The sequence below is a fragment of the Acomys minous genome, assembly GCF_964271855.1.
Source record: "Acomys minous genome assembly, chromosome: 1".
NCBI lineage: Eukaryota > Metazoa > Chordata > Mammalia > Rodentia > Muridae > Acomys > Acomys minous.
The window spans coordinates 153,378,588-153,391,490 of NC_140483.1; the positions used below are offsets into that span (position 1 = coordinate 153,378,588).

The 12,903-nt window shown below is 42.1% G+C and overlaps 1 protein-coding gene across 1 annotated transcript; it reads right to left on the reverse strand.

Moving 5' to 3' along the window:
* Positions 1-6,218: 6,218 nt before the first annotated feature.
* On the reverse strand, positions 6,219-7,168 carry OR2K2 (olfactory receptor family 2 subfamily K member 2; the record flags this gene model as incomplete). The annotated part of the gene is made up of 1 exon (XM_084775156.1): positions 6,219-7,168. One exon carries the CDS (start codon positions 7,166-7,168, stop codon positions 6,227-6,229), a length of 942 nt encoding a protein of 313 aa, XP_084631282.1. The 3' UTR covers positions 6,219-6,226.
* Between the last annotated feature and the right edge of the window lie 5,735 nt (positions 7,169-12,903).

Here is a 12,903-nt window from a genome sequence, read left to right on the forward strand (position 1 = left end):
TTGTGTAGGTATTTTGATAGGAATTGCATTGAATCTGTAGATTGCTTTTGGTAGGATAGCCATTTTTACTATGTTAATTCTCCCTATCCATGAGCAAGGAAGATCATTCCATCTTCTCATGTCATCTTCAATCTCTTTCTTCAGAGTTTTGAAATTTTTTTCAAACAAGTCCTTCACTTGCTTAGTTAGAGTAACTCCTAAATATTTTTAGGAGTTTTTTTTTGCTTGTGGCTAATGTGAAGGGTATGGTTTTCCTAATTTCTTCCTCTGCAAGCTTGTCATTTGTGTATAGGAAGGCTACAGACTTTTTTGAGTTAATTTTGTATCCAGCCAATTTGCTGAAGGTGTTTATCAGCTGTAGGAGTTCTCTGGTGGAATTTTGAGAGTCACTTATGTACACTATCATATCATCTGCAAATAGGGATAATTTGACTTCCTCCTTTCCCATTTGGATACCTTTGATCTCCTTTTGTTGTCTTATTGCTCTGGCTAGAACTTAGAGTACTATATTGAAGAGATATGGAGAGAGTGGGCAGCCTTGCCTTGTTGCCAACTTTAGAGGAATTTCCTTGAGTATCTTTTGACAAAGAAGCCAAATCCATTCAATGGAAAAAGGATAGCATCTTCAACAAATGGTGCTGGTCTAACTGGATGTCTATGTGTAAAAAAATGCAACTGGACCCATATTTGTCATCTTGCACAAAACTCAAATCCAAGTGGATTAAAGACCTCAACATAAAACCAGAGTCACTTAGAAGAAAAAGTGAGGAAGAGCCTGGAACATATTGGCACAGGAGACAACTTCCTGAACAGAACACCAACAGCCCAGACATTAATGTCAACAATTAATAAATAGGACCTCATGAGGCTGAGAAGTTTCTGTAAGGCAGGAGACATTGTCAAGAGAACAAAGCGACAGCCTACAGACTGGGAAAAGATCTTTACCAACCCTACATCTGACAAAGGTCTAACATCCAAAATATATAAACAACTCAAGAAATTAAACACCACCAAACCAAATAACCCAATTGAGAAATGGGGCTTGGAACTAAACAGAGAATTCTCAACGGAGGAATATCAAATGGCTGAGAAACACTTAAAGAAATGCTCAACCTCCTTAGTCATCAGAGAAATGCAAATCAAAACGACACTGAGATTCCATCTTACACCCATCAGAATGGCTAAGATCAAAAATTCAAGTGACACCACATGCTGGCGAGGATGTGGGGAGAGAGGAACACTCCTTCATTGCTGGTGGGAATGCAAACTAGTACAGCCACTTTGGAAATCTATCTGGTGCTATCTTAGAAAACTGGGAATAGGGCTTCCTCAAGACCCAGCTATTCCACTCCTTGGAATATACCCAGAAGATGCTCCAGCACACAACAAGAAAATTTGCTCAACCATGTTCATAGCAGCAGCCTTATTCATAATAGCCAGAAAATGGAAACAGCCTAAGTGTCCCTCAGTAGAAGAATGGATAAAGAAACTGTGGTACATATACACTATGGAATACTACTCAGCTATTAAAAACAAGGAATTCCCAAAATTTGTGGACAAATGGATTGAGCTAGAAATGATCATAATGAGTGAGTTAAGCCAGAAGCAGAAAGACTCAAATGGTATATACTCACTTATATCTGCAATCTAGCCCAAGGGGCATATCCCAGGAAAGCTTTCACTTACCAAGAAACTGGGACAGAGGGGAGGACATCCCATTGAGACTCTGGATGAGAGAAGCATGGGAGAACAGCAAAGTAGAAGGATCCAGAGGGTCCTAGAAACCTACAAGTGGAACATTATGATAGGCAGATTTGGGCCCAGGGGTCCTGCTCAAACTAAGGCACCAGCCAAGGACAATACGGGCGGTAAACTTTAAACCCCTACCCAGATCTAGCCAATGGTCAGAACAGTCTCCACAGTTGAGTGGAGAGTGGGATATGACTTTCTCACATACTCTGGTGCCTCACATTTGGCCATGTCCCCTGGAGGGGGAGACCTGGTGGCACTCAGAGGAAGGACAGCAGGTTACCGAGAAGAGACTTGATACCCTATGAGCATATACAGGGGGAGGTAATCCCCCTCAGGAACAGTCATAGGGGAGGGGAATAAGGGGAAAATGGGAGGGAGGGAAGAAGGGGAGGGTACAAGGGATGGGATAACCATTGAGATGTAACAAGAATAAATTAATAAAGAAAGAAAGAAAGAAAGAAAACCATAAAAAAAAAAGCCAGGTACCTAATCCCTGCCCTGGAAGCAGGATCAGGAGGATGCCCCAGCCTTGCTGGCCAGCCAGTCTAGCCAGTTAGCAAGCTGTAGGCTCAGTGAGAGCCTCTGTGTCTATCTCTGTCTGTCTCTGTCTGTCTCTGTCTGTCTGTCTGTCTGTCTGTCTGTCTGTCTGTCTGTCTGTCTGTCTCTCTCTCTCTCTCTCTCTCTCTCTCTCTCTCTCTCTCTCTGTCTCTGTCTCTGTCCCCCCCCCTCTCTCTCTCTCTCTCTCACACACACACACACACACACACACACACACACACTTGGCAGCTGCTCCGTGCACTCCATACAGGGTTTTAATGGCTGCCAGTGACAGAGGTAGAGTGAAACGTTGGAACATGCCTATCTCACCTTGACCCAACCTAGGAGCTGTTTTCTCATTCTTATCCTCTCCCTCCTTCAAGACTTGCTCCTTTCGTGTGTTCTACTGTTAGTTTCTCCTCCTCATTCGCCTTGAGTATTAGTATCCCCAGCTTCCTCTTTAACAGTCTTCCCACTCTCCAGTTAAAGCTCGTTCATTGCTTAAATATTGTGTACATATAAATTTTACGCCTATATTCTGACCTTTCTCAATAATTCCAGACTAGCTTATCCAATGAACTTTTTGATAGGCCACTACTTAAAATCATGAAAAAAAAATTGACTTGTCTAGAATACAAATAAATCATGACTTTATTCTTTGTCCCACAGGTTGGTCCTCTGAGGATTCCCTGTGCCAGTAAGTGTGCCAATAGCTTTCTGTTCCACAAACCAGAAGCCTAGGAATCCTCTTTAGTGCATTCACTTACTACCATGTCATCTAGACATTAACCCCTACAATACTGGTGTTACTTTTCCAAATAATTTTCAAATCCATCTACTATCCTTTTCCCCACAGCTACTATATTTCAAATTTCCAGCAACACTAAGTAGCTCATTATAAATTTCTCCTTACATGCTTACTTTTTATCAAGTCTCAGCTTCCTGGAATTCATTCTCCGTATTGTAATCAAAAGAATTTCTATTGACAGATTGCTTGGTAAGCACCTGCTCAATCGAGGTCATTAGTTGTTCTGTGTTCGCATTATCTCAGAAGATCTGTGTGATATGCCTTTGGCCTGCTGCAGTATGCTCAGCACCTCTAGCCCTCCCTCTCCCCCACCCCTCTGGTACCTTGGCCTTCTCTTAGTGCCACATCCAAAGATTTCCTTGTCCCTCTGATAGATGGGGGATGCTTCCTGTTCCTTCTCATATCTTAATCCGTATTTCAGTGGTGCCAAAAGAAGTGGGGGAAGAGAGAGGGAGGGAGAGAGAGCGCGCCCAAATCAGCCCGTTGATTTCTGTTTATGCTGAGTTCACTTCCGCAAATGAGACATCTTCATTGTTGTGCATCTACTGAAATATATTCTAACGTTAGATTGTTTAAATGAGGCTAAAAGTTGCAGGCGTTTACATTGTTGAGAATGAAACAATAATAAAAATGTTCGTGATATAATTATTTTTTAGTGAGGAATCAGAGCTATTTTGTGAACCTTGAATCTCCTCTGGGCACAGACGAAGTACTCCCTCTATTTGGAATGCTCTTCTGTACCATCAGATGCGGCCGTAGAGAGTGCCTTGGGGTACCCTTTCACCCTGAGTACCTTTCTCCATCACAGTCATTAACTGTACCAACTGTATTGTCAAAGGCTGGACTCAATGCCTCACAACGTTGAAATAGGTAAGTGTTCTCTGACAGTGCGCCTTTCTATTGGGAAAGTAAAGTGTCTCAGTTGTAAAAGTCCCATGCTAACTAAACAGGCCAGCTATATTAATCCCCACCATCACCAAGACCCAGAGAACAGTGTGGAAGACGAGGGGGAGAGAAAGTGAGAGTCAGAGGGTGGGGAGAGGTGCTGTGAGATGCTGTCTTCCGGACGTGGTGTGGTTATCACAATCGTGACCTCACAGCAGCTCTGTACCCTCACAAGATCAAGCTAGACAAATTGCTGGCATATATGGAATGGATGATTTCCAGATGCCACTCCTTACTAAGGAGCACTGACAAGAGATAGTTGCTTGGAGCCGGGCGTGGTGGCGCATGCCTTTAATCCCAGCACTCTGGAGGCAGAGGCAGGCGGATCACTGTGAGTTCGAGGCCAGCCTGGTCTACAAAGTGAGTCCAGGACAACCAGGGCTACAGAGAGACCCTGTCGCGAAAAACCAAAAAAAAAAAAAAAAAAAAGAGAGAGAGAGAGAGAGAGAGATAGCTGCTTGGGGGAGGGATAGCATTCTTTATTGAGGATGTGGCCACTGGTGGGCTTCCTGTGCTTCTGTAGCTGGCCTGACAGTCTTGCACACATAGGCAGCATTGAAGTTTGCAAGATTGGAAGTAGTAGGGCAGGAGTTGGAGAGGGAAATGGGAGCATATCTAAGTATATTTTATTGTACACATGCATGATATCTCAAAAATAAAGAAAAAATAAATCCCACACTAAGGGCCCTGGAGAGATGGTTTAGTGCTTAAGAAAAGTTGCTACTCTTACAGTGTACTGGAGTTTGGTAGCCAGCACCTACACTGGCATAAATCTGAACATGGCGTCATTCATGCAAGAAATGACCCTGTTAGAGATCGTTCTGCCTTCTCTGCCAAATATCTCTCTCCTTTGGGAATGCTTGAGGAGCACCTCTTACCTGAGACTCTATGAAAAGTCACAGTTGTAATTAGTGTGGCTGAGATGGACCCTAGCCCAAGGAAGGGGGGTACCATTTACCAATCAGTTAACTCCAGTACCACATCTGATATATAAAATATACCTATATTTTTATTTATTATTCACAGCAACCTTCTGAGGCTGGCATCACTATTGTCGTACTTGAGCTCTGCTAAAGAGCCCTCTAGCCAGTTTCTCTCATGGGTCCTCTTCTGACACTGGAAGCATCTCTCGTCTGTTTGTCCCCTCCTGGTCATATCCCAGGCTGAAGACTTGGTCCCAGGCCAATGCCATCGCCTCCCTGTAGCAGAGCAGATCCATCACACAGGGCTGCCCCGCCCACTTCTGTGTCTCCAGGTTCTTTAGGGTCGTGCTTGCAGCTAAGATTCTGTCTGTCTCTGCGTCTCTACTACTATGTCTACTTAACACATTTGCAATGAATCCCAGAGAGAGGACAATTCAGTTTTATTCCAAAGATAAATTTAACATCAGTCTAAGGAAAGGCTGCTGCAAGAAGCCATTGAAAATACCAGAGACCGGGATGGCTGAGGTGTCTAAGGAAAAAAAAATATTGTTATTTCTAGAACAAATGCTTCCTTGTCAGCCATTGTAAAGTTCAATGAAGAGAAAACATACAATGAATGAATGAAAAAGACTTAACATATAGAAAGCATAGGTTCACAGGAATAGGTTGCTTAGGAAAAGCAAAGTTGGCAGGCCGGCATCAAACAGGCCTTATTAGATCCTTACTTGGGAAGACCAGGACTTTTAATCAGCACTTAAGAAGCTACCACCATGAGGTAGAGCAAGCTCTGGCCAACAACTAAGGATGTCATCTTCAAACTTCACCACAGCGCGGTGTTGAGCAAGTATTCTGATTTTTCATTGATTTCATTTTCTTGCTTCCATAATCAATGTCAATATCTTTTAGTTGTTATTCTTTAGTTGTTTGATTTATATCTTTAGACCTCTACCCAATTCTACAAAGGATGGAAGCACAGAAGATATTTTTTTTCTGGCGGTAAGATTCACTGTCTACATTTGTCCAAGTTTTCTTCTGGAGCAAATCTCCAGTGACTGAATTGATGTCCTCTCAACTATGACACACCAAACACAAGAAATATTATTAGTAAGTGAACATTTGGGACTTACTACATCCATAATAAATTACTCTGTGTAAAAATATGTCATGACTGTAAAATTGCAGAGCTAATGTTCAGGTTAGAATCCTAAAGTTCTGCCAATGGCACATCCTTGGGAGAGTCACAGGTGCCAGTCAAAGAGAGTCACATGCCTGGTGCCAATGGCCCTTTGCCCAGCAGTTTTTTCACAGCATCTTTTACTTCCTTGTTTCTTAAGCTATAAATTATTGGGTTCAGCATAGGAGTAAGCACTCCATAAAGCAGCGAGATGATTTTGTCTATTTCTTGTGAGTTCGATGAAGAAGGCTTCAGGTACATAGAGAGAGCAGCCCCATAGTATAAGATCACCACAGTCAAGTGTGCACCGCAAGTTGAAAAGGCTTTGTTCCTTCCCTCTGTGGAGCTGATTCTCAGAATCGTGGAAAGGATGAAGCCATAAGAGATGCAAATCAAGAGCATCGGGATGGGCAGAAGGAGAACACTGACCACCAGCATAACCATGTCCATGAGTAGCGAACTCATGCAAGCCAACTTCAGCACCGCAAGAATTTCACACGTGAAATGATCAATGACATTCCCACAGAGGGGAATCTGCAGGGCGAAGCTGGTTTCCAGCAGAGCAGTCAGGCAGCCTGTGACCCAGGAGACGGTGGCCATCTGCACACAGACTTGCCTGTTCATGATGATGGGGTACCTCAGCGGGTTGCAAATGGCCACATAACGGTCATAGGCCATCACGGCTAGAAGCACACACTCTGTGGATCCCATTGAAAGCGAAAGGTACATCTGTACAGCACACCCAGAGAAGATAATGGTTTTCTTGGATGACAGCAAGTTCACAAGCAAAGTGGGAATTGAAGCAGATGTGTAACAGATATCCATAAAAGAGAGGTTTCCAAGAAACAAGTACATGGGGGTTTGAAGGTGTGAATCCAGGACAGTAATTAAAATAAGGGTACTATTACCCAGGATGGTAACCAGATACATTACAAGGCTGAAGACAAACAGAACAATCTCTAACCTTGGGTACTTGGAAAATCCCTCCAGGAAAAAAAGGCTCCAAAAAGTGAAATTTTCTCCTTGCATCTCCTTACTAGCACTACCACCACTGGTAGTTTCTCTAGTAAGAGTCTCTTCATTTAATCTGAGGAACATAAATAAATATGATGTTAATTTGTCTAGGAAAGTACTTTCAGACTTATCTTCATTGCTATAAAACCATTTCACACACACACACACACACACACACACACACACACACACACTTACAGGATAGTGTAGTGTAGTTTTTTGTTCTAAGAGGAAGAAATAAAATCTGTTTGATTACTCCACAACAAAGTTTAGAAACAATGAAGCAGAAAACAGAATGACAATTTAACATTTTTATGCCGGCCCATAATCCTGTCCTTGGCATAGTAGGTTTTCAATAAAGGCATAGTAGGTTTTCAATAAAAGTGGGAAAGTGACCAAATGAAGAAAAATGCAAGTGGACATTGGATAAGTCCATTTTTAACTTTGTAAATTGAACACAATTTTAAAAAGTGGGTCACACACTTACAGAGGTGACAGCTCTTACTAAAAATTAGGAATGCTCTTCCATGGGTAAAGGAAGAATGTGACAGAAATGAATGAATTTTAAAAGAAATCCCATGATGTTCTCAGTCTGAAAGAACTCTGTCTAGCTAACAGCTTATAAAACTTGTTTCCAAAAAAGATGATATTGTTTAAAGCATTGTGGCTACACTGAAGAACTATTTTATAAGTCAAACAAAAATAACTCACCTCATTTGAACACTGAAAAGTGATGTAAGTGTTCTTTGAAAATAGGATAAAGATGATAGAGTTGCAAAGGGGGTACTTTGGGTTTTATTTTTTTTTCCACACTACATTAACAAAAATAACAAAAAGAACTTTATGTCTCCTTTCCACTTACATTCTTATATCATCTTCAAACAATTATCTTCCCTCCTCATTCTCTTCAGCCTTTCTTCGCACACACGCTCCTAAATATTCCCTCCACTGCCACCCTATCGTGCATACTGCTGTCTCCTTGCTTTCTTTTGTAAAAAAATAAAAATAAAAATAAATCCACCAATCAGACAGTTAATGTTGCAATGCTTCCGCTTTTCTTTCTTTTCCTTGTTTCAGGGTTTCAGTCGCTACAGTCAATCTTCTCATTTTCTCCTTTAAAAAGTTGTCATCACAAAGACAGCGAACACAGCACTTGCATGACAGTGTCTTCTTGTTGTTTTTTTTAAAAAAACTGCTTCCTTCACATTGTATTATCTTTCCCTTCTCCCTCCATTGTTGCTCATTTCCATCCAACTAACAAGTGATTTTATTGATTTCCCCTATTTTAAGAACTCATTAATTCATAAGTAGTTTACACTGCAAAGCCAAACACTATCAGTAACACTGAATATAGCTTTAGGATGCTATAAAAAATGTCAGAATTGCACCTTTGTATGGTAACCAAGCATCTGATTTTTGCTCTGCTTCCTAATTTTTATCCATCAACAATCATTGATTCCTAAACATTGGTTAACAAATTATTTCTTGTAGATTTTTCTGGAAAAAAAACTTAATAAAACTTCTGCCAAGTAAATTATTATACAACTTTACTTTAAATAAAAAAAAATGTATACTAATGTTAAGACCGAAATTAGCTTGGGTGCTCTGAATTTGATATTTTTATACTGCACAAATACAGTAACCAAGGAGAAATAGTTCTCCCACCTGAATTCCCCATGCCATAAGCTCCAAATAAAAATGTTTTATGATATACTCTATTAGTTAGTTATGGTTAATTATCTTCAAAAAATAATGAATACATCCATGATTAAAATGTGAAATGTTATATAAAAATCAATTATGCAATTCATTTCTCTCAGAATGACCAGCTGTTACCAACATAACAAAGAATACCAAAGGATCACAATTATAATACTATACAAGTTTAAATCACTTGTTGTTTTGGGGAATACTTGTTGTCCCTGAACAATTTAAAGTTCAGCAGCTGTGATATACAGAGGTTTGAAACTTCTCATCCTTCTGGGATAATGTCCCAAAGATCCAATTATATTACACTTTTTAAGTCTTCACAAGCAAACCACAGGTCCTTCAAAATACCTGCAAAGACATCATACAAACAAAGTTTGTTTTTCCTCTTTCTCCATCAACCCCTAGCTACGTCAAAGAGTTTTTGTAAATGGATGTAGCATTGAATACTCAATAGAAAACATGTTCTAAGAATTCTAAGATATATTTCCATTTGTGAAGCTACTTCCTAGTTTTCAGAAATTAAAGGTATTTGTTCTTTCAAAAGACAAACAACTCACGGAATGTCTCAGTGAGTGATCAGAAATTATATTTAATGCACGCTTGTTGACAGGACTTTAGTACAGCAACAGACTATCTAAGCTCCTGGCTTCTGAAAATAACTGTGACCCAAAAGCAATTACAACTTTTTGGAAAAGTAGCTGATAAAAAAAAGAAAAGAAAAGAAACAGGAAAAAGTAACTCAGTATCTTATTATGCTTGAATGCAAGATGAATTTGCAAATGCAAATGGAAGACGTTTGATGAATCTTCCTTGCCAAATACAAATTTTGGGCATCCATTTTAAAAACCTACAAATGAGTAGACATAATTCATACAATAAATTTTAAATGCATCCATTTGTTATGTCATAAATAAGGATGAAAAATCTCTTCCCCCAACATAGGATTCCAAAAACAATAAATAAAATATAATAATGTCAATTAGAACAATCATAGTTGAAGGTTATTGTAGGGAAAAGGTATCAAAAGTAAAAAGTTAAGTGAAACAGAGGATATTTATGTCATGTTGAAGTAGATCATGGCATGCAACTTAACAATTTCAAAGATAAGATAATAATTTTACAGTGGAGAATCCTGGATGATAACCACCTTAACATCACCAATGGAATTAGGACAAACCTTCTCTGTGTGCTACTGAGATGTGTTAAGGCTAGTGGCTCATGTCTGTGATATGCCCATCAAAAATAAATCATCTGGCCACCAGGGGAGCAGACAGTGCCCAAGATGACCCTTGCCTGGTGGGGCATAGCACTTCTGAGACCACTCTTGAAATGACCCCAGCCCCTCAAAAACCTGGAGCAAGTAAGTACTGGAGACATGGAAAAGAGAAAGAGAAACAGAAGGACGTGGGCACAGTGAATAGAGGCAGAACTGGAGATTTGAAAGTAGCGAGGAACAGTCTGATATGTGTAGCCAATGATGCCACTTGGGACCATGGTGGGGCCCTGGTCTGTCCTGCAGCATGCAGCAGCAGGCATCTATTACCACCAAAAGCCAGGCAGACCCCCCTTGTCTGCGCTGCCGCCCAAAGACATGTCGATGTCTAAGGGCTGTTCAGAACTGGCCCCATCCCTTGCCTGGGCATCATGGGAAGCTGGCCTGGGGGGTGGGGGCGTGAGAACAGGAGAACTGAGCCCACCACTGCCACTAGCCAGCTATGGTGCTCAGGCACTCACACACTGCCCAGGAAACACAGTATAGAAGGCCCTGTTTGCAGGAGCTGTGGGTGAGCTGACCCTGAGTGTACAAATGTGGGAAAGCTGGCCAAGGGAGAGATACCTTCCTCCCCACTTGCCCCTCACCACCTGTGGTCACGAGAGCAGGAGAGCTGGCCCTGCACCTTGCCTGGAAAGCAGAGTAGAGCTAAAGGGGGTGGGGTAATGAGCGAGCAGTCCTGAGAGTGTGGTGGCCTCACCACTTGCCTGCTGTTCAGTGACATGGGCAAGGGAGAAATCCACACCACCACCACCACCCCTCACCCCTTGACACCTACGGCTGGCAGGAGATGCTGGCCCAAACAGGGTCATGAGAGCTGGAGAGCTGTCTCTGCTCTTCACCTGCGGCAGCACTCAGGAGAGCAGGCCTCACCTGAGTAACCCTGTAGAGTTGACCCTGATGGCGGGGCGTGAGTCAGTCAGCCCTGAGGATGTGAGTGTGAGAGAATTGGCCCACAACTTGTCTGCCGTACAGGGACGTGGACTAGAAAGAGACACCGCCATCACCACCACCTGCCCCTTGCCACCTATGGCAGGCAGGAGAGAAATCAGTGAGGTCATCCAAGCAGAAGCTCTGTCCCTCACCTGGCGCGCAGGCCCTAAACTACATGTGGGGGTTGCGAGTGAGCTGGCCCAGAAGGCATGAGTTTGGGAGAGCCTGCCTTGCTTCTTGTCTGCTGTGTGGTGGCATCATCGAGGAAGAGACAGCGTCCTCTCCACTTCCCCCACCCCTTGCCCCGTGACAGCTAGTCCCCGGGTTGTGAGAGGGGGAGAACTGGCCATATCACTCACCAGCTGCAACACTCAGAGGGGGCCCTGCATCTCATCTGAGCAGCAGGGTAGACCACACCCCTGGTTGTGGGGGTTGGGGGTGGTTATCTAGTCATGAGGGCATGAGAGCAGAAGAGCTGGCTCTGTCCTTTGCTAGGTGCAGCATTAGATGGGCCAGGCGGCACAAGGCGGGAAAGTTTGCCCTGGTGCTGTGGTGTGGTGTGAGTGCTGGAGAGTTGGTGGGCTGAGCAGCTCATACACCTCTCAGGGATGGATTCAGGGCTTTGAATTGGCCCCACCCCAACATCTACCCCATTGATAGGTGCTGGAGTGCACCAAAGGACGGGTCTTGCAGATCCAAAGCTATTAGATCTCCATGACACATGGCAACATCAGGATATCTGAGAGGAGTCCCAGTGAGGTTCCGGTATTGATAGTGTGGCAGAAACCAGAGGCCTCGTACCAGACCGATGATTTATTGCTATAAACATTTGCAATCATGCAAGTGTGGACAAAAAGGTACACTGTGACACACTGCAACTTCTGCAACGAGATTTTTTTTTTCCTTTGTTGGGAGGAGAGGTTGCAAGGGTGGAGGGTGGGTATGAGGGGAGGGGAAGATGAGTGGAATTGGGAGGTGCATGATGTGAAATTCACAAGAACAAATAAAAAAATAAACGAAAAAAATCACACAAATCTAATCATGAGGAGAACACGTACAGCCACATTTGGGCATATTCTTTAAAATAATATGTTTATCCATTTCAAAATATCAAAACAGGAAATAAGCAAACAAATATTTTGTGCAAGTACTATGTGCTGATATAAAAAAAGAGAAATGTCTTCCATTTGTCCTCAATTATTTCAATAAAAGGTTGTTAAAACTAGAAAGATGTTGAGGTTATGAACACATTTTTTGTCAGTTGTGGTCCTGCAGTTCATCTCTCTTCTTTTTCCCATAGGATCTCACAATGCATACCAAGCTGGTCCCAGGCCTGTAATCCTCCTGCCTCAGGTTCTAAGGTCTTGGATTATAGATATGTAGGACCAGGCCCAGTTTTTATTTCCTCTTAATGGTTCACTTATTCTGAATCACTGAGGTAGATGGATGCTTTAGATACACAATCATAAAAAATTTTAAACACTGCATAAATAATAAAATGGGTTTTTTCCTTCCAAGCAAGAGAAATAATAACAACTAGATTGAATAATGTAAGATGGAAAATGAAGACAATTCTGTAGTAGAATATTTGATGGATAATCAGCTACAGTGGCCCATACAGTCTGAAATGGGCAAGCCTGCCAGTACGCTGCCTTTCTTGTAAAACATAGGAAACCTCATGGTTTCACGTTTTAAAATTAATCTTGAAACATTCTCCTAAAGATCAGTGGTCACAGTTCTCCCATCAGAGAGCGATAAGGCAGCACAAATTTTACAAGATAATTGACAGCAGACCATAGTTTATACAGAAAGCTAGAAAGAATCAGCTAAAAAA